Here is a 20,089-nt window from a genome sequence, read left to right on the forward strand (position 1 = left end):
GTATTGTTTTGAATCGGGATGTTACAGTGAAACTATGAATAAATCTATATCTTAACCATGAGAATTTTAGTCTCAGTAACTTGATAATTATCAACATACGGACATGCTAAGTTATTTTGTTATTATTCGTCAAGGAAGACACATAAAAATAGTTGGCACATTATGCAATGCAACTTTGTCTTGACATATCCTTTGCCACAAAAACAACAACAAAACGGAACACGGTCCCTTTTGTCAATGTCAAATCAAAATATATGTGACACGTAATTTCACATAATTAAATTTGCTTTTTGTGACCTCCAAATGTGAAAATTCACGTTAAATTTTACATGTACCGATCATTTATACCGCGGCAATATGTCCGATAAAGGTTTTGGTGATCATATAAACAGGGGTGTTGTGAAAAATCCGTTATTGTCTAGTGCTGTTACAGGGCTTTCTATCGAAGATTTGACGCACAACACGGTGTTGATGCCCGCGGTACCGAATCAAGAACTGATCACAAGACAAGGTAAGTGCTATTTTAATCCCGGAATAGTGTAAAAACGTGCTAAATAGTTGACCTTCGCGAGAAAGTGACTTCACACAGGGGCATGACTATTACACCAAATTATCTGTCAGTTGCCTTGCTTACTTGCTCCAAACGTGGTGCAGACGGTTTTTTTTAATGATATCGTCCAGTTTTTTCGTGTTTTTTTCTTGTGTAGAAGTGTTTTTAAATCAAACTTACCTTATAAACTTTATACAACAAAAAATGCCGTCATTTTTGTATAGGAACCAAAAAAACCCATTTACTTATGAATTTGATAATAAATTAGAATGGGTATATCATCCTGGGTATGCCCAAGTTAAGAGATATATGAGGAAGAGAGTAAGTGTTATAAACTTTATATAATTTAAATAATGAAACTGAATTTTATCTTTAAATAAAAGTATTACATAATAATTAATATATTTATCTAAGCACATGATTAAAATTGGCAACTATAAATAATTAATTGATTTGGCCAATCTGTAGACTGAAATATTGGAAGTATTTATAAAATTCATCTTGTTACGAGTATTTGATACTATAGGTTTCTTATTAAACTAAAGTGTACTTACTAAAGAGTGCAGATATTTGTTTATCATTTAATAATATTAATTGAGTAAATAAACAATGACATGTTCATAATATATATAAAAATGAAACCCGTTTCTCGTTGTCACGGCATCTATGTGAACGGGTGGACTGATTTTGATAATTATTTTTTTATAATATTCCTTGAAGTATGAGAATGGTTCTTATAGAAAGAAAACATAAACATATACCACGGGCGAAGCCGGAGCAGACCGCTAGTTTTCAATAAATACTAAATGAAAAAATCTTATTAGAATACAAAATATTTTCAAGAACATATAAAAACATTTAAATTAATAAACAATCACATTGCATTGTACACACTGTATTTGTATATGCCTAGATAAGGAACCGGTTTATGTTGTTACGTTCTTTTGTCTTCCTTGCGAATAAAAACTGTGAGCGCTGTTACAAACTTTATCATTATCACTACATAGTATAAAACAAAGTCGCTTTTTCTGTCCCTATGTCCCTTTGTATGCTTAAATCTTTAAAACTACGCAATGGATTTTGATGCGGTTTTTTTTAATAGATAGAGTGATTCAAGAGGTAGGTTTAAGTATATAATTTATTAGGTTTTAGACAAAGCGGGCGAAGCCGCGGGCGCTAAGCTAGTATTAAATAAATACAGATAGAATAGTGTAACAATAGTTTAGTGGCACAATGATGTAATCTGAATTCTTTAAATATAAGAATTATAAACAGGAAATACATCATTGATAGTTTCCTGCAGTGTGAACAAATATGGGCTGAGGATATTGATTATAATGTGTTTTGTAGTCTTCATTTTTTCTGTCTGACCTGTTACACTGTTAGGGCTTAATCACAGCAAGCTTTCTATAAAAATTTAGTATCTAAACGAAATTAAAATGGTTGAAGACCCAGGATCAAATATTAGGTACATTTTAGTGAAGTCTCATGTCCCCATAGTGGGGTAATACATCTGTTTCACTGATCGATTTTCTTTAGGGATAAGTAGGTGATCAGCCTTCTGCGTCCTACTAGACCGAGACATTTTATTGATGAAATTTTATTTTCTTCGTCTCCACCGGGAATCGAACCCAGGACCCCTCGGTGCTACGCTCACGCGTCAACCACTGTACCAAGGAGGCTGTCATTTTCCTTGAGTAGGGTATAAAAGTGTTGGTTGTGGTTTGTCAGTAGGGTAATAAACAGGTTAAATAGCAGGGTAGCACGGTAATAAAACTTCATGAGATCCGTAGTATCCATTGCTGAAAAAATATTTAAAATAGTGTTTAATTGTTAATCGCAAACAGACAAACGGACTGACTTAGGAAGACGTTTTGTAATCTGTAGTAATTATCCTTATCTATACATATAATAAATCTGTAGAAGGGTCAATTCTGTACATTGAAAAAATTAATAGCAGGGGACTGTTACTGGATTGATACCAAACCCAAATATGACGTGATTAAAATTTTTAAATTTAATTTTTTAATAAAATAAAACACATAATATGTATCACAATTTATTTCGTAACTACATTAGAAAAACTTAAAACTATTTATGGCTGATATACCTCTATGCCTAAATTTAAATGTACAACATTTCATCAATAATATTTACCCGTATTAGTACTTAAACAACCCAAAATATATTTAAATAATACACATTAATTTTATAATTATAAAATACTTTTTGTAAAATTAACAATACATATATATAAAAATATTGAACTGCATGTTCTGATGTGTGTTGGAAGATTTAAGGTAATATCTTATTACGATGCATCAAACCAACATAGAGCATTATTTCGTGATCTTTTAGTGTAAACGAAATCAGTGTTGTTCAGTATTAGAACATTGCATAGAATCTTTTCGAACGCACTAAGAACAACGAAAGAATGCTCTACGCCTGTTTACACTAATTTGACTTAGTGGGGCTAGAATTAGCATTCGCTCGTTTGATGTAAATGCACCGTTATTACTAAATTATTACGTCACTTCTTTGTAGAAAAAGGCTCTTTACAATAAATATTGTCTTTAAAATATGTAAATTGTAATGCATTTTCTTATACAAAAATATCAGTTTCTATCTAGATAGATACTATAACTCTTCAAAAGATAAATAAAAATATTCATTTTCATTGCTTTGATTAAATTCTTACTTTGCTTACAATTAAAGGTAACATCCTTACAATAATATTGTTTTAATTTTGTTTTTTGTTTATAAATCTAGAAAAAATATTAGATGTGACATATTTGCATGCACCATTAAAAAAAAAAAGATTGTCACTATCTACCAATGTTCCCGCCAATTTTTGACAACTATTAATACAATTTACAAAAAACTTTTGTACTTTAATGATATTGATTATTGGAAAAGAAAGTTTGTTATTAAAAACTCATGTTTCGTTATTGAAATAAATTTAAAACAAAATTGCAATGATTAGAAATGGTAGATGTAGGCAAATGATTATCAATAAAATACTCTTTAGTTTCATGGCAAAAAAGTCACAGTCACACGATAGTAATATAAAATTAATTAATAACTACTTTATGTGTTAAACACATTTAAATATAAGTTAAAGTTTTTTGAAGTGAAACTTCTTTATCGGGGTTGGAAAAAAATTTAGTGTAACATTTTTTCGTTACGCGTGACATTATTCCGTTACGCGCCATCTTTTTCTTATCCCTACCACGCGTGATTCCCTGTATTTCTGTAAAGTTGCATATAGTAATTTTTTTTTTTTTAAAATAAGGTCTTAAAGAAGTTTCACTTCTTACGTGTGTACACCAGTACACGCACACATTTTTTTTATTAAAAGAAATAAACAATAAACATAATATGTTAAGTCAGTAAAAATATTTTTTACGATTACATAATTCGTTTTACATAGAATTTGAGCTTTGGATAAAATTTGTTTTTATTTATATCCACTTACTTGAAACGGCTTTTATTTATAAGCCATTGATTGAATTATTTTGTCATAAATATAATTTTTATAAGATTAATTAAAATATAAATAAAAATATACACTTTTAGTTTACATTTCTAGACGTATACGTTGGTAGGTCTCTGACTTCCTTTCTCCGTTTCACGCACCAATAAATTAGGAAGATTATGAGTACTAGGATTCCTATGAATAGTATGATGCCTAGGACTATGGCGGCTATCGCGGAGGGTGGGAAGTAATCTGAAAAAAGTGTAAATTATAATTATATTGCACGCATGAATATGTGTGCGAGCCTGTGTGCGTTTGTGTGTGCGTGTATGTGACAGCGTGCCTGTTCAGCTGCGTATGTATGTGTCTTTATATGCGTGTTCGTGTATGTGTGGTGGGTTTGTATGCGTACGCTCGTGTACGTTAGTATGTGTGCGTGTTAGATTTTGCATATGTATGCGTGCGCGTGTGCCTGCGTGTTCATTTTTATGTGTGTGTGTTTGGGTTGTTGAGGAAGTGATTATGAGGAAGAGGAGGAGGAAGAGGAATTTTCACACACAAATTTAGAGGATGCGGATGAGGAAGAGGATATTTTTTTGAGGAAGAGGATGCGGATGAGGAAGCGGATGAGGATGAGGATGATAGGAAATTATAATCAAAATTAAAAAACAAAAACTTTTAAAATTAAAAATTAAAACAAAAGCCATTCTCACGTCTCTACATATTGATGTTTAGGGTTAGGGGAGGTTAGCTCGCCCGATCGCGAATTTACAAAGCCTGTAAGTACTATACTATTTGAGTCACGAGCCGGACTCAGATGAGCTTTTGTTTATGCATATTACTCGAAAAAACCCACAGAAAAAACCTAATCTATATATCTATATCAGTGCCAAAAGCTACATTAAGCGATTTCCACGAAAAAAAACTAACTGGTAGATATTATTATGTAAGCTTAAACAACTTGTTTGTTTTTTAATTTAAAATGCCTTTTGACAAACATTATTTGGTAAAATATGTTTCTTCTGAGTATGAGAGGAAAGGTTATATTATTATGTTTAGAGATAAGTGTTAGGCGCAGATAAATATGGCGGTAAGACTCTACTCTTGTTCGTTAGTAGAGTCCGACTCGTAACTCAAATACATAGTTTAAATAGGCTTTGTAAATTCGCCGCCCGATCGGATCAGCATCCTCATAAATTTCCTCTAAATTTTGAGGAAGCGATAGCGGAAGAGGATTTTTTTATTTTCATTTTTGAGGATGCGGTAACGGAAGAGGAACCCAAAATATTGCGGAACTTCCGCATTATGAGGAAGCGGAAGAGGAATCCTCAACAACCCTAGACTGTGTGTGTGCGTATGTATACCTTCACAAACATCAAACTCACTAGATATATCGACGATATAGCTGTTAGTGTTGCCGAACGCGTCCACCGCGTTGATGACGACGCGCGGCGAGCAACATGTGGCGCGATATGTTGCGGTGACGTCATCGCGCGAGCCAGATATGAAGTTGCCGTCGTATATGACGCCTGGTGGTGATGACGTCAGACGTAAGAGACCTGATAGGGGAGAGAATGGAAGATTTAACTAATTAGTAAAATGACAAACAAGCAGAATTGTAGGCTGTGAAAAGTGCGAATGATCATTCTAACCCCACTATGTCAAATAAAAATATGCAATGTTCTAATTCTGAATACGAGTTTTCGTTTACAGTAAAAGATCACGAAAGAATGCTTGAGTTCTAGCTCTATGTTTATGTAAAATAGAGCTCTTATATTCTGTAAGTAAATAAAAATAAAGAAGAAAAGAGAGAAGTTATTTAAATATTATTGCTTACCTCCTTCAGAGTCGCGGGCTACTATGGTAGAGGACCATACGTGTTCGTTGCAGTCATTGCCCTGTTTTAATAAACAGGAACCCTGGGAATAAAATATGGGTTAACATTTTTATCCGATTACGTGATAGAGGGTTATGTTTTTGTGTGTCTATATGTTTGTATATCAAAAATCTTTAAATGCAGTTCTGTTTATTTTTAAAATAAAAGGAATGATTCCTTTCAACAAAATTTGCTATCTCCAGTATTTCAAGTACTTTCCCTCCAGGGCCCATTGAAAATTGAAAATTGAATTATTTCAAATTTATTTATTATTAAACATACATATATATACAATTACAATTTATTACAATATACAATTTATATTGATGTAAAAGTATATGTATAAATATAAAAAGGCTACTAAAACAATTTATACAAGCCAATGTTTCCCTAGCTAGGTTACTGGGCAACCTGTGTTTAGGAGAAACAGCTTGCCTCTAAAAAAATTCACAAAAAGCCTCTTAGCAAATCAAATTTCCACTCATATATCTTTTTGACTCTTGGAAAACACAGTAGTCTATTGTTGTACAAGTTCAAGTTTCATGATATTTCCAACGTTTATAATTAGTATTATAGTCGATGAGAACGTTCGTGGCACGCGGCGTTGTAAAGGATAGAATATATTGTGCGCTCCCTTGCACTTACGGGCCTTATAGGCGGCCATAGTGATGTTCGATTTAACTATCGATGTTTGGTTGGGTATACAATTTTATTTGTTAAATTCATTCATTTGATTTTTAAGATAATATGCATTGTTTAAAAGTGGTGTAGTTACTAAAAGATTTACAATTATTACAGTTTTAAAATTCCGCGTGCCACGAACGTTCTCGTCGACTATACCAGTCTATTAATACTAACTAGCTTACCGCCCGCGGCTTCGCCCGCTTTGTCTAAAACCTAATAAATTATATACTAAAACCTTCCTCTTGAATCAGTCTATCTATTAAAAAAAACCGCATCTAAATCCGTTGCGTAGTTTTAAAGATTTAAGCATACAAAGGGACATAGGGACAGAGAAACTTTGTTTTATACTATGTTGTGATAAATAATTACCTAATAATAAGTAATAACAATGGTTTTACCTGGAAATTGTGACGTATGCTCGGTGGTGAAGCGTCGTTGATGACTTGTCCCGGGTTCAACACGTACACATAGGCTGATATCGATACTTGTTCGTTACCTGTTGAAGATTAAGTACATATTTATTTAGAAACTAGCTGTGCCCCACGGTTATACCCGGGGTTGCTCCGCTCCTGGTTGGTCTTAGCGTGATGATATATAGCCTATAGCCTTCCTCGATAAATGGGCTATCTAACACTTAAATAATTTTTCAAATCGGACCAGTAGTTCCTGAGATTAGCGCGTTCAAACAAACAAACTCTTCAGCTTTATAATATTAGTATTAGTATAGATATATGTATACCAAAATGTGTTTACAATGATGTATTTTATGTATACTAATAACAAAGCGGATGAGTTTGTTCGTTTGATTGAACACCCTAATCACGGGTTATTTGAAAAATTATTTCACTGTTAGATAGTCCATTTATCGAGGCTATAGGCTATATATCATCACGCGACTCAATAAGAGCAGAGCGGCGGATGATGATTACGATAGTGACGACGATGATGATGATGATGATGATGATACTCACCATAAGCTGTGAAAGTGATAAGGTCCCTTGCCCCCGGTTGTGCCGTGGCCGTTATCACTAAACTCACGATGACGGTCACGGTTTGCCCCGAAGCGACGGATTGCCTGTAAACGGTGTTATTAGTGTGAAGAGTTTTATAAAAATCGGTTTAGCTGTTGCTGCTGTTGTAATTTTTTTTTATGTTAAATGGGAGAAAGTTGCTATCTAGGTAATAATTTATATTCATGAAAATATATAAATTGTAATAAAATAATATAAATTATGTAAATGAAAATCGGAAACGTTATTTTCACATGATTATAGGCTTTCAAGGTGTAACAAGAACTTAATAGTTTATTTGGACTATTGCGTAAACTGTATTCAATTAAATGTAGTAATTTTGTAGGTGAGTGACAAAACAAAAAAAAAATATTAAAAGAGAGACTAAGCAAAAATTATTCCGACATCCGACTAAAAGTATTAATATACTAGCTTTCCGCCCGCGGCTTCGCCCGCGTTTTCAAGGAAAAACCCGCATAGTTCCCGTTCCCGAGGGATAAATAAATAAAATAAATAAAATAAAAAACACTTTATTTGCACACACAAAACATAACAAAATCAAACAATAGTAATATACACTGGAGCGGTACAAATAGGATTTCCGGGATAAAACCTATCCTATCACTCAAGTTGGATCGAACTGCACATGGTGTGCGAATTTTATTATAATCGGTTAAGTGGTTTAGGAGTCCATTGAGGACAAACATTGTGACACGAGATTTATATATATATAATTATTAAGATAAGATATTAATGTAGGTATTGCAATACTCACGCTGTAGGTTCGATTCCCGTAAGAAACCGTAGTTCGCCCACCGCACCAAAGTTGAATCTCACCGTCTGCTCTCTATAGTTCGTGACTTCGAAGTATAACTGAAAAACGAATTTTATTGTAATTGGTTACTGTAAAAAAGAAATAAAACTTGAGAGGTGTCAAGGGACACCCGGATGGAACAAAGTTACTTAAATAATTGGCCACGGAGTAAGTAATATACTGTCTTGCATTCTATTCTATGAGGCTTACAACTATAGCAAAAAGTGTCGTTCCAACTTTTTGTTTTAATTCCGTCTAGAACGAAGTTCCTTATCAAAAGGAAAGCTTATATAGTTCCAATAATCCATACTTCCATACTAATATTATAAATGCGAAAGTAACTCTGTCTGTCTGTTAAGCCTTATATCCACTTGAGCATGCTCAGGCGAATGAGCGGCTCATTTGGCCGAGCCGCTCAAGTGGAGACGCCTGAGCACGCGCGGCCCGAGCATGCTCAGGCGTCTCCACTTGAGCGGCTCGGCCAAATGAGCCGCTCATTCGCCTGAGCATGCTCAAGTGGATACAAGGCCTTACTCGATCACGCCTAAACTATTGAACCAATTTTCATGAAATTTGGTATGGAGATGTTTTGATACCCGAGAAAGGACATAGGCTACTTGGCGGCTGCGCGGGCGAAGCCGCGGGCGGAAACCTAGTAGTGATAAATAAAAAAGAGCGTGTGTGCCGAGGACACGTACCAGGAAGTGAAACTTCTTTGGCAATATTAAAAGATACCAAAAATACCAAAACCGTCGCCTTACCATGACGTGACGGTATTACGATGACGCAACCTTGAAATTTTATTCTCAACGCGCCAAAAGAAGATTCATTTCAATATTATTATAATCTTTTATCTCACCTGTAGTCTGTCACCGGGCGAGCCATACAATCTGGTGCTCAGACCAATTTGCACTGATGTCAGAACCGATCCACTCTGGTTCACAACCTGCAATTGAATTATTATTTATTAGGGCAATAGTATTTTGTTTTTGTCGAGAGCTTTCACAAAGAAGTAGACTTCTTTAAGAAACTCTATTAAATGATGTTGTTAAATGTATTCTGAAATTCTGTCATCGTTGCAGGAATAAACGTCCCATCCTGACACTAGGATATTTTAGTTCATTGATATAAAAAAGATGTAATAAATAAGATAATAAACGTGCTATGAATGAATCAACGACTGTAATTGATATTTATGTAATACATTTTATGCTTTAAATATGAATGTATGTAATAGTAGAATTAGGAACAAGCAGATTACGATTAATTGAAAGCATTCAAAACGCCTATTTTCTAATAAATAAGGTGTTCCATAACATCGCTTTCTCTATAAAAAACTCAATAAGAATTCATTCATTCTCACCTGCGACGTGGCCCTTCCAAACGGCAGAACATTGCTGTCATTTAACTCCATCCGATTTAACATTACAGAGTTAAGATCTTCCACGATTTCCAAATCATTCGGCGATTCCGGGAAGACGATAGATGCGGATCTGCCCAGTCGCACTTCTGTGTGCTTTTGAATCGGTCTGGAGAGACGGGTGAAGGGTTCCCCTGGAAATATATAAGGTAGGGTTAGTAGAAAGAAAAAAGAAAGACAAATGGACTAAAATATGCAGAAGAAAAATAAATGTCGCTATATCTGGGAGAAGCTAACGTCCAGCTCTGGACGGGAATAAGATGATGTGATTAAACATAATGAACAATAGAAGAAATGAAAATACAAATGTTCTATTAGTAGTATACCGTATAGATCGATAAATTAAATCTTAGGTAGAAGAATTTAATGGCAGACCAGTAGGATAAAGGAATTCGAAATGAGAAAAGGAAGTCGAAGTATTACACGATAATATTAAAATGTCACGTAAATTGTCAAATACGGGCAATTAGAATACGTTTTTAAAATGGTAGTTTTATACATTATTCGACGAATAAGTTTTATCCAAGCATTGAAAAATCGGCCCTAAAGTAAACAAACAACAGAAGAATGTAAATACGTAAGTTCATTAAAGAGAAGAAGGTGATACCAAATTGTCAAATAATACTGTGCGGTAGTGAAGATTAAGATTTGTGAACTATAATTTTCATCTATGTTCGTCTGCAAAACGAACAGCACTTTACCGTTCAATAATAAACTCTCCGCAAAGATAACAAGGTCTAACCTTTAATATCCCGTCCGAATATCTTCACATACACATTAGAGTTGGCGACGTTGGGTATCTGCAGCTCGGCTTGGATGTCTGCGTTTTGGCTTGATTCATCTACGTCAGATGTTGGCTGGTAGCTGTAAATTTAGTTAAGATGATCAAAGATTGGTTGAAAGAAGAGGGTATATGTGGAATGGTCGATAAAATTATAAATTGTCAAATGCGTGGTTATGGTTTTAGGTATAAAGATGTACATAAATTTGAAGATAGAAGGAACTTATAAATTAACTAGCTTACCGCCCGCGGCTTCGCCCGCTTTGTCTCAAACCTAATAATTATACACTAAAACCTTCCTATTGAATCACTCTATATATTAAAAAAACCGCATCAAAATCCGTTCCGAAGTTTTAAAGATTTAAGCATACAAAAGGACATAGGGACAGAAAAAGCGACTTTGTTTTATACTATGTAGTGAAGTATAATTAGAAGAAAGTAAGAAATCAAAGTGGAAATATTTATTGTACATAGAAAATGATTCTTCGAAATGAAATTAACAAAAGTTAAAATTTAGTTTCATTATCATGTATAAGAGGAGTCAGAATTTGACTGAGAACTATACAACTATGTATTTTCATAGTTTCGTAAAAAATACAATATAGATACATAATACCTATATTAAAAGTTTAATCTTTACCAATATGTCTGGTTCCACTATTACTATAACTTACTTAAATGGTAGTTTTGCCAGTTCGGAGCCATATTCGTCGACCAGTATAGTGTCACGCACGCTCGCCACTGGCCCGAATATCTTCAGTTTTAACATGTCTGCAAGAATAAATATATATTTAATATGTATGTGTCTATACTAACTAATTAAGTGGATTTTGGAACTAATAAAACCGTGAAACGAATAGATTAATCGTGTTAAAAATTGAATAGGTAATTTGTTTTAGAGCGGGGGCACACGATGCGTTGCGGCGCCGCACCGCAAAGATTTCACCGTGTCAGTGGGCACACGAGCGTTGCGGCGCCGTAACGTTTTTATGTCGCAGCGGCGTCGTAGCAGCGTTGCACAGCGTGTCCTTCCTTGTGACGCAAAACAACTGAGCGGTGCCGCTCCGACGTCGCACCGCATTCACCCCTCCCCGCCTCGTCTTGGTGGTTACAAGTCCGGTGCGGCGCCGGAACGCATCGTGTGACATGCCACAGATATTTCTATGTAAGACGACGCAGCGACACCGCTCCGGCGCCGCACCGCCGCCGCAACGCATCGTGTGCCCCCGCCCTTACTCTGAGTGTCATTTTACGACAAAAATCTGTCATTATTCACTAGAAAAACAAAAACATAACCCTCTCTTCGCAGTCGGGTAAAAGTAATGTTTTCGTCTTGAGTCAGGAAGTGACCGTTATGTCTAAGATTTATCAAAGGTTATCAACGGTTCATAGATACGTCAATACAATGATATTAGATTCCATTGAATAGTGGTTAAATAATAAAGTTAAAAAATATCGTATGGATTCATGAATATGCTCAAGGAATAATATAGCTTTCTTCTGGTGAAAGAATTTTCAGAATAGATCAAATAGTTTCTGAGTTTATCAAGCACTACTTCCTTCCTTTTCTTCCATGGCTTCGCTTGCTTTTAATCTTAAAACTAATAAATTATACACTAAAGATCTCGAATATCAGTCGATCTATAAAAACCGCACCAAAATCCGTTATTTTAGAGATTTAAGCATACATAGAGACGGAGAGACACTAAACAAGCGACCCGAGATATAACATTCGTCTCTCTAGCCCAAGGGCTTGTCGAGTGTACTGCTGCACTGCACGTATCGCGATGGAACTCACTCGACAGGCCGAACAGAAGACTCACATTATAAAAATTGCATTATTTTTTAATGTTCTGTTACATTCAATAGTACTTGGAGTTTGGACAAACGATATACGTGCAAATAGTTGTGTATCGTTACAATTAGGTACACTATTACCTACACCTAAATCTATGATTCATTTTAATTATTTCAATTTAATTAATGAATTAGATAACGCTGATATGTAAACAATGAAAGTAACGCGGCTTTGCTTGCGATAGAACCGATTTATAAATAGAATCAGTTAGTTCACAGTGCACAACAATTATTACTCCTATAAAAAGTATTTTTTTTCCAATTTGAATTAGATACACTTTTGAAACGTGTCTTGATAGTTCAATATTTTAAATAGTTCAATATTCATGTCGTAAAACTACTTCACTACTATTTTAATTTCATAGATGTAGGGATTTTTCAGTTCAATGATGTATAAACTGCTGAATCGATTCTATGCTAATTTAATTAGGAAAAATTCAAACAGTCAATATACCGCAACGCAATCAATTATTATGTGTTCCGTTTGACGTCCGTAGTCCATTATGAGAGAGTACATCGCCTTTTTCCCCGTGAAGTCGCTAGATGGTGCTAGTTTTAAGCCCGTCACGTGGTACCGCCGCCAGCGCCGCGAGTGGTGGGAGACAAAACTCACCACAGTCCCAGCAAGCCACCAGAAATATTCTCATTGTTGCGTCGTTTTTCAAACCGTACGCAAGTCGTTAGAACTGGTTATATGTAATTTTAAAATACTGTATTTTAAATTACATATATACATAATTTAAATTAAATTTAAATAATAATTTTATACGAACTTTCGAGATTGAAGTAGAAAGTTCAGTTTTTTCTTTTTAAATAGTTTTTATTTAAGTCCGTTACGTTTCATAGTGAAATGAATATTCAAGTGTTACCTGCGTTATCGTTATTTCAAACGAATAACGAAAATCAGATTTATTTGAAGTATAAATCTGCAACCACGAGCGTGGCATCGCGACCATAAGTCTATAGCGCAGGCCAAGGGCCTACCGAATCGTGTCGAGCGTCATAACAGCGCGTTTTCTACGTGTTCCGAGCTGAGTTCTTCTTGTTCGGGGTCCAGCGACGACGAGGAGCCGCCGCAGCGTGTATGGCGCCGCCAGCGCGCGTTCAGCCGCTCGTGTGCAGGTTTGAGATTTTGTCTCAACACGGTGAGTCATGTTATTCATACATTATACGTGATTTACGATGATTTCAATACAAATCTTTCAACGTTAATGGTTATTACTGGATGTTACGCGTTAGATAACCTATTTTCACAAATATCGGTTTTAAGATAGTATATTAATTGCCGAAAGCAGATTCGAAACGTGTTTCGATCTTTTGATTTTATTCCTCCTTGAATCGTATTCGCTACGCAGACATTCTAAATGTATGTGAATTGTGCCTTCCTTTTCCGAATTGAGGGTAAATATCAAAAACGAATTCTTAATCTCGTTAGATTAGAAAATTCATCCGATACGAGTCGAATCAAGTAGAATGTAGTTGCCTAATCTTGTAAGCACAATAGAAATAGGTAAATTATTACGAATTCTTAAAATTTATTAATAATTTTTGCCTGACGCATTAAATTAGTCCGCGACTCTGTGCCTAATTACTGCTAAATTTAAATGCGACTTCTATTCTCTATACAAATAAACTTAAGAATTAATAGAGATGCTTTGAAGGGGATTATTGATAAGTTTAAATTCATATAAAATTCCTCCCGCTGTGGAAAGAATTTTTAACTTACTAACATGATTAGTAGCATATGCAGATAGGCGGATTTGATAAGTTGGTTTAAAACTCGTCACAATCAGTTTTTACCAGTACATTCAATAACCGTTAAGATCGACTTTTTAAGTCGTTTCAAATCATTTCATGAATACAAAAGGAAACACCAAAAGAATAAAAAAGGGGGGGGGGGAGATTTTCAACAAATAAAAGCTCAAATTAATCTCGTCACCCTCGAATACCATGTAATTCGAAAACCAGCCATAGTTTTCACTTAAGAGGTAATAATACTTATTTATTCTTTAACTCTGACATCATACTTTATGTCTTTGAAGATTCAAGTCACTATTGAAAATCAGGGGTTCGTCAAACGAACACCATGACTATTGTTAATCACCCCTTTTCATAATTAAGAAAGCAAGTTCTGCAAATACAGAGTAATTTTCAATTTCACACCCACTGTTAACTGTGACATGACATACTCAACATAAAATCATAAATTTTTGTATTTGCGGGGCTATCGACTACCCGTACGTATCGACGCCTCCTATATCCTTGTATCACTATTGTATACCATATCGATATTATAATTATAAATACATCATAAACGAAGGTCAATTACTTAAGATAACGTATCAGCCCTTCGGGCTAGCGTCAGCTCAAAGAATGTTTGCAACAGTCACAAACTGGACTGCTGAAGAACCAAGGGACTGTGGCCTTTACTTGGTGATTTACATGGGCAATGATTTGCGTTCACCAGAACAGCATGTACACCACATTGAAACGAAATGAAATGAAATGATTTATTTTGCAAGAAATGTGAAAAATTTACATATGTTATATTGTTTCATTATTCCGCTCAAATCGTCAATTGATTGGCTTGCAGAGACTTTGGAATTGCAATTCAACTCAATTCAATTCGAAATAAAGTTCGTCTCTAACCTACTTTGGAATATCAATCCGATAGAATCTATTCTGACACCCGAGCGTTGCTAAGATTTTCTACGAATGGTTTGGAGCACGGAAGCAAATTTGAAATTGGCGATGGAAATTAAATTGAAAGTGTCAGTGCCTAAAAACAGGCTTAATAGCAGGCAGTTGGTCCCTCAAGCAGGCATACCACCTCTTAGGGTTTCTCAACTTTGCAACCTTCATCACCCTCCGGGGAAGGATGCACTGCCGCATGCTATAGCGCCAAGGGAACGCCTCTCGGGGCTTATTACCTTTGCAACCTTCATCACCCTCCGGGGAAGGATGCACTGGCGCACGCTGCAGCGCTACAGAAACGCCTCACAGGCTTATCACTTTTGCAACCTCTATCACCCTCCGGGTAAGGATGCACTGGAGCACGCTGCAGCGCTACACGAACGCCCCACGGGCTTATTATTATTTTTGCAACCTCCATCACCCTCCGGGGATGGATGCAGTGGCGCAGCACGCTGCAGCGGTACAGGAACGCCTCTCAGGCCTTTTATTTTGAAACCTTCATCACCCTCCGGGGATGGAAGCACTTACGCACGCTGCAGCGCCACAGGAACGCCTATCAAGGTTTGTCATCGTTGCAAATTTTATTACCCTCCGGGGAAGGATGTACTGACACACGCCACAGCGCTACAGGAACGCCTCTTTGGGCTAATCAACTTTGAAACCTTTGTCTCCCTCCGGGGAAGAATGAACTGCCGCTCTTGTTAAAGATCTAGTTCAAAAACATCTTTTAAAAGCAAGTAAGTGAAAAAACAAGTATAATATCTACCAGCCGTACCCAATTCACAGGATAGTCTTGGCAGTGAATGAAAGGACCTTGGACCCAGTGCCATTGAAATGTTTGCAGTAATAGCTTTCTTAATCTTGACTGTCGAGGTAGTAAGAAAAAAATTCATTCAAAGGCAGAACGAAATCTCTTTGACAAGAGTTATTAGTTTGAACGTTTGAACACTTCACAACCTTCTAGGGCTGTACAGCTAGGAAGCCGAATTCTCGCGCAATTGCACCGGCTCCTACTACAACGTGCTCGAACAGTCAACACAAACATTTCCATTCAGAGGGGAATTCTACAAATAAATTTTAATCACAGCTCAAACAGGTTATTTCAAGTAAGACAGTCTTAAACAACCGGCTCTATTGCCTCGAGTTCATTATAATAGTACCCAAGTGGAAGAAACCCTCTTTGCACCCAGACCTCAAGAGGCGTGCTACTATCAGGATAAGTCCTCTCAATCGTTCACTGACAAACACGCACAGGTTCAGCTCCAAAGCAAATACAGAACCTACAGCTGAAAGTATGGCTCATTTTGAATAGGTCAACCTGTTGTACACCTTGATGGACAGCTTAAAAAAATAAACATACATAGACTGCTGGTGGCCACTGACCAGGCTATAAAAGGATGCTAAATACTTAGCTAAATTATGTATAACTGACGGTTTAGTACACTATTCTTATACATAAAATCAGTCGGTTTGTATTAAAATAAAATTATATTAAAATTTCATCTGATCATTTAAGCAAACATTACCTTAGCTAGAACAAATCTTTCAAAATTACAAATCCGGAAGGCAAGGAAGGTTATTCAAAAACTCTTATCGAGATATTTTTAAAATAAATCAGCATAATAAAAATAATTATTTAACTATGTGATTTATAAAATTAATAAAAAAAAAAAAAAATTGTTTGCATTTATTAACGCGCAGCTACTATACTGTTATTAGCTTTTGGACGTGTTCTCTATTTATTCCTGTTTACATTGCAATTCAAAACAATGGGTCGAGAGTGAAGACGCGTTTACCTCGCATTCCGCAAGTTAGCTAAATTATTGTCACATATTATGTAAATATGAATCCAGTTTCAAGCGCATTTTCCAATCCATAAGAGGTTCTCTGACTAATCTGTTTATTACTACACAGCATCCGGTGAGACCAGCTACAGCGGCTATCATAGGTGGCAGGGTAAAGTGAGCTCTTTTAGAGTCGAGTTTGAAATCTGGGTAATGTTACATAGTTATAGTAGCATCATCAATCTATTTGGAGAAATATCTAGTTATATCTAGATATGTTTATAAACATTATTATTTACTTACAAATTTTTAAAGAATATAATAAATTCGATCACAAGATGGGATTCGAACCCCCGTCTTTCCGCCACAGGGTGGAATTATTATTATATTATTGTCGTAGTGTATCTAATACTAATCAAAATAGAAGTCATTAGTAATCACAATCGAGATTTTTCAGCCTACTCAGGTTTAAGTGCATATTATACTGATTAAAATGTTGACAAGATATACTTGTAGTATATTTATGGATGTATTTTATGCATGGTATTGATAAAAATTTTCAATAATTATCAAAGTCATGATTTTATACATTATATACTTTGTTTATAGGATGTATATAAGCTTTTTGGGGCATTACTCTATCACATTGTTGCATCTTATTTATCAAGCCACCAGGAGATATCAAACAATTCTCTCATAATGGACTACGGACGTCAAACGGAACACATAATATATAAATTTTACCTTAAAATAAAATTTGTATTATGTTTCCTAAGACGTCCGTAGTCCAGATAAGGTCTTCCTGGTGTTATTTTTGCACCATTCATTCCGTATCATTTATGAGACGAACAATGAGAATATTTCTGGTGGCTTGCTGGGACTGTGGTGAGTTTTGTCTCCCACCACTCGCGGCGCTGGCGGCGGTACCACGTGACGGGCTTAAAACTAGCACCATCTAGCGACTTCACGGGGAAAAAGGCGATGTACTCTCTCATAATGGACTACGGACGTCTTAGGAAACATAATACAAATTTTATTTTAAGGTAAAATTTATATATTAATACTATTAACGAACCAACAGAAATTTATTTACATTTCATTCACAACAACACTATCGCTATTAGGTCAAGATAATAAATGTGTTACATAGATTATATTTGGTACATAACACTTCAGTTTCCCGTTTTGAATTGCGCAGCTCAAACGTCAGCTGTCAAAAAGGAGCGCGCATTTTCGGCGGCAAAAATCGCGCGCAAAAAAAGTGTCGGCAGCTGTCAAGTATATTTTTTTTTCGGTGTAAGCAAATGTTGGCAACGGTTTTTTTTTAATTTGATATTACGTAAAGGTTACAGCAATTTTTGTATGTTTGCTTCTCACATCTTAATGCGTGTTTACATAGTTGGGAAATACGTGATCGGTGTAGTAATGTTTCGTTGCGTTTGTGTTGTGATTTGTCGGTTATTTTTAACGGATAAATACGCAAAATAAAGTTACACGTGTGTGGGGATTTGGGCATTGTTTAGACGCGTTTGAATGAAGGATGTTATTTAATAAAAATTTGATTCAATTTATTTTTTATGTGAGTTAGGGCAGATTTTTATATGTCCAAATAGGTATAAAAAAATGTTGATACCATCAAGTATCAGTTTTCGCAAATGAGAAAAACGAATCGATTTTTTTATATTTATCAAGACTAGATTTGTTTGAAATATAAATATTCGTGTGAAAAACAGTTCCTTTAATTATTTACGTTTACATTTTCCTAAATGTTGTTCTACTTCAAGCTGCATTGATTTTCATCACAAAAAAATCGTATCGCGTAATAACTATGTAATATTGGAATTTAAAAAATAAACAAAACGTTTAGAAACTGGTTAGAAAGCATTCGACATTATATTATACGTTACCCTTGACCGGAATAAAGTGCGTCGCCATTTTGGGAAGACACCGAGCTGTCAACTTGACATTTTAAGGTTATATTTTTAATTTTAATTTTTTTTTATCATGCATGCCAATTATTATAGACCGCATCCTTGGTACAGTGGTTGACGCGTGAGCGTAGCACCGAGGGGTGCTGGGTTCGATTCCCGGTGGAGACGAAGAAAAAAAAATGTCTCGGTCTGGCAGGACACAGAAGGCTGATCACCTACTTGTCCCTAAAAGAAAATCGATCAGTGAAACAGATGTATACATCTGCCCCTTACCCCACTAGGGGACATGGGACTTCACTTTATGTCAATTGCCATACAGCCAGCTTTGCTTATTTATTGTTTTAAATACATAGAATGGTGTTGTTTGTTTGCGTTACTAATAGTTTTTTTTATTGAGTGAAATTGAACGAACTTAATTTTATTTTTTAATATTTTTTTATTTAGAGTATTTTAACAAAAATAGCCCGTGTTACTGGGTAAAGATGGAGTTATCCAGAATTTTTAGAATCCGTCATTGTAACAAACATACAAAAAATGGAAGCTTTTTATAATTTTACTTTAGACGATTGAGTCAAAGCAAACATTTGTGGAGCTGTTAAGTTTTTGTCGTCAATGTTGATTGCTTGAGTATTTGTGAATTTGTGAAATAAATTTTTTTGTTTGCAGTTTCAATATAATGAGGAACAATACAGAGATAGAAATATTGCATTTAATAGATAGGATTAAGAGAGAGATATTATTGTTGTGACAATTTTTTTTTCATTTTGTGCATGGTTGTGTCAAGTGTTTTATTATTTGTGATGTTTGCTTTGTATTTGTACTTTTTTGTTGGATTGTGTTTAAGAATATACAATTATTAAAATAAACTACATTTTAGATACGATAAGAAATAGATCGCCTTCTAAATCCGGTTTTATCATAACAGTACAGGTATTTTGTCAACATTTAAATATTTTGAACTAATATGGAATTGTTTTGCGGTAAAGACGAACAAATATATATAATTAATTTTACTAGCTGAACATTCGAATTCGTCTGCTCTCTAAAAGAGTTTTTTTCAAAATATTGGTTCTTCCTATAGGTCCTTATAGCCTTCTTTGATAAATGGCCTTAGATCCAATATGAAACATATTTTTAATTCGAACCAGTAGTTTCTGATATTAAAGCGCCAAACTAAACATACAAACTTATCAACATTATAATATTAGCATAG

General features: G+C 35.1%; 2 protein-coding genes across 3 annotated transcripts in view; one reads left to right on the forward strand and one right to left on the reverse strand.

Annotated features, from left to right (window-relative positions):
* Positions 1 to 244: 244 nt before the first annotated feature.
* Positions 245 to 20,089, forward strand: part of PAPLA1 (Phosphatidic Acid Phospholipase A1) — a 92,432-nt gene continuing 72,587 nt past the window's right edge. Inside the window, exon 1 of the mRNA XM_089713807.1 lies at positions 245 to 511. Coding sequence (XP_089569933.1) covers positions 358 to 511 — 154 coding nt within the window. The 5' untranslated portion in view covers positions 245 to 357. The remainder of the gene's footprint in view (positions 512 to 20,089) is intronic.
* Positions 3,402 to 20,089, reverse strand: part of LOC149475103 (uncharacterized) — a 60,827-nt gene continuing 44,139 nt past the window's right edge. For both annotated transcript variants that reach the window (XM_089713832.1, XM_089713831.1), the window contains exons 12-21: positions 11,285 to 11,381; positions 10,572 to 10,693; positions 9,773 to 9,963; positions 9,269 to 9,355; positions 8,371 to 8,468; positions 7,557 to 7,660; positions 6,984 to 7,081; positions 5,863 to 5,944; positions 5,411 to 5,584; positions 3,402 to 4,277 (exon numbers count right to left, since the gene is read on the reverse strand). In XM_089713832.1, the coding sequence (XP_089569958.1) occupies positions 4,123 to 4,277; positions 5,411 to 5,584; positions 5,863 to 5,944; positions 6,984 to 7,081; positions 7,557 to 7,660; positions 8,371 to 8,468; positions 9,269 to 9,355; positions 9,773 to 9,963; positions 10,572 to 10,693; positions 11,285 to 11,381 (1,208 nt within the window). In that variant the 3' untranslated portion in view covers positions 3,402 to 4,122. The remainder of the gene's footprint in view (positions 4,278 to 5,410; positions 5,585 to 5,862; positions 5,945 to 6,983; positions 7,082 to 7,556; positions 7,661 to 8,370; positions 8,469 to 9,268; positions 9,356 to 9,772; positions 9,964 to 10,571; positions 10,694 to 11,284; positions 11,382 to 20,089) is intronic.

Source organism: Colias philodice, chromosome 31 (genome assembly GCF_061535455.1).
Source record: "Colias philodice isolate Cphi_HAF_F1 chromosome 31, ilColPhil1 Martin Lab GWU primary, whole genome shotgun sequence".
Classification (NCBI taxonomy): Eukaryota; Metazoa; Arthropoda; class Insecta; order Lepidoptera; family Pieridae; genus Colias; species Colias philodice.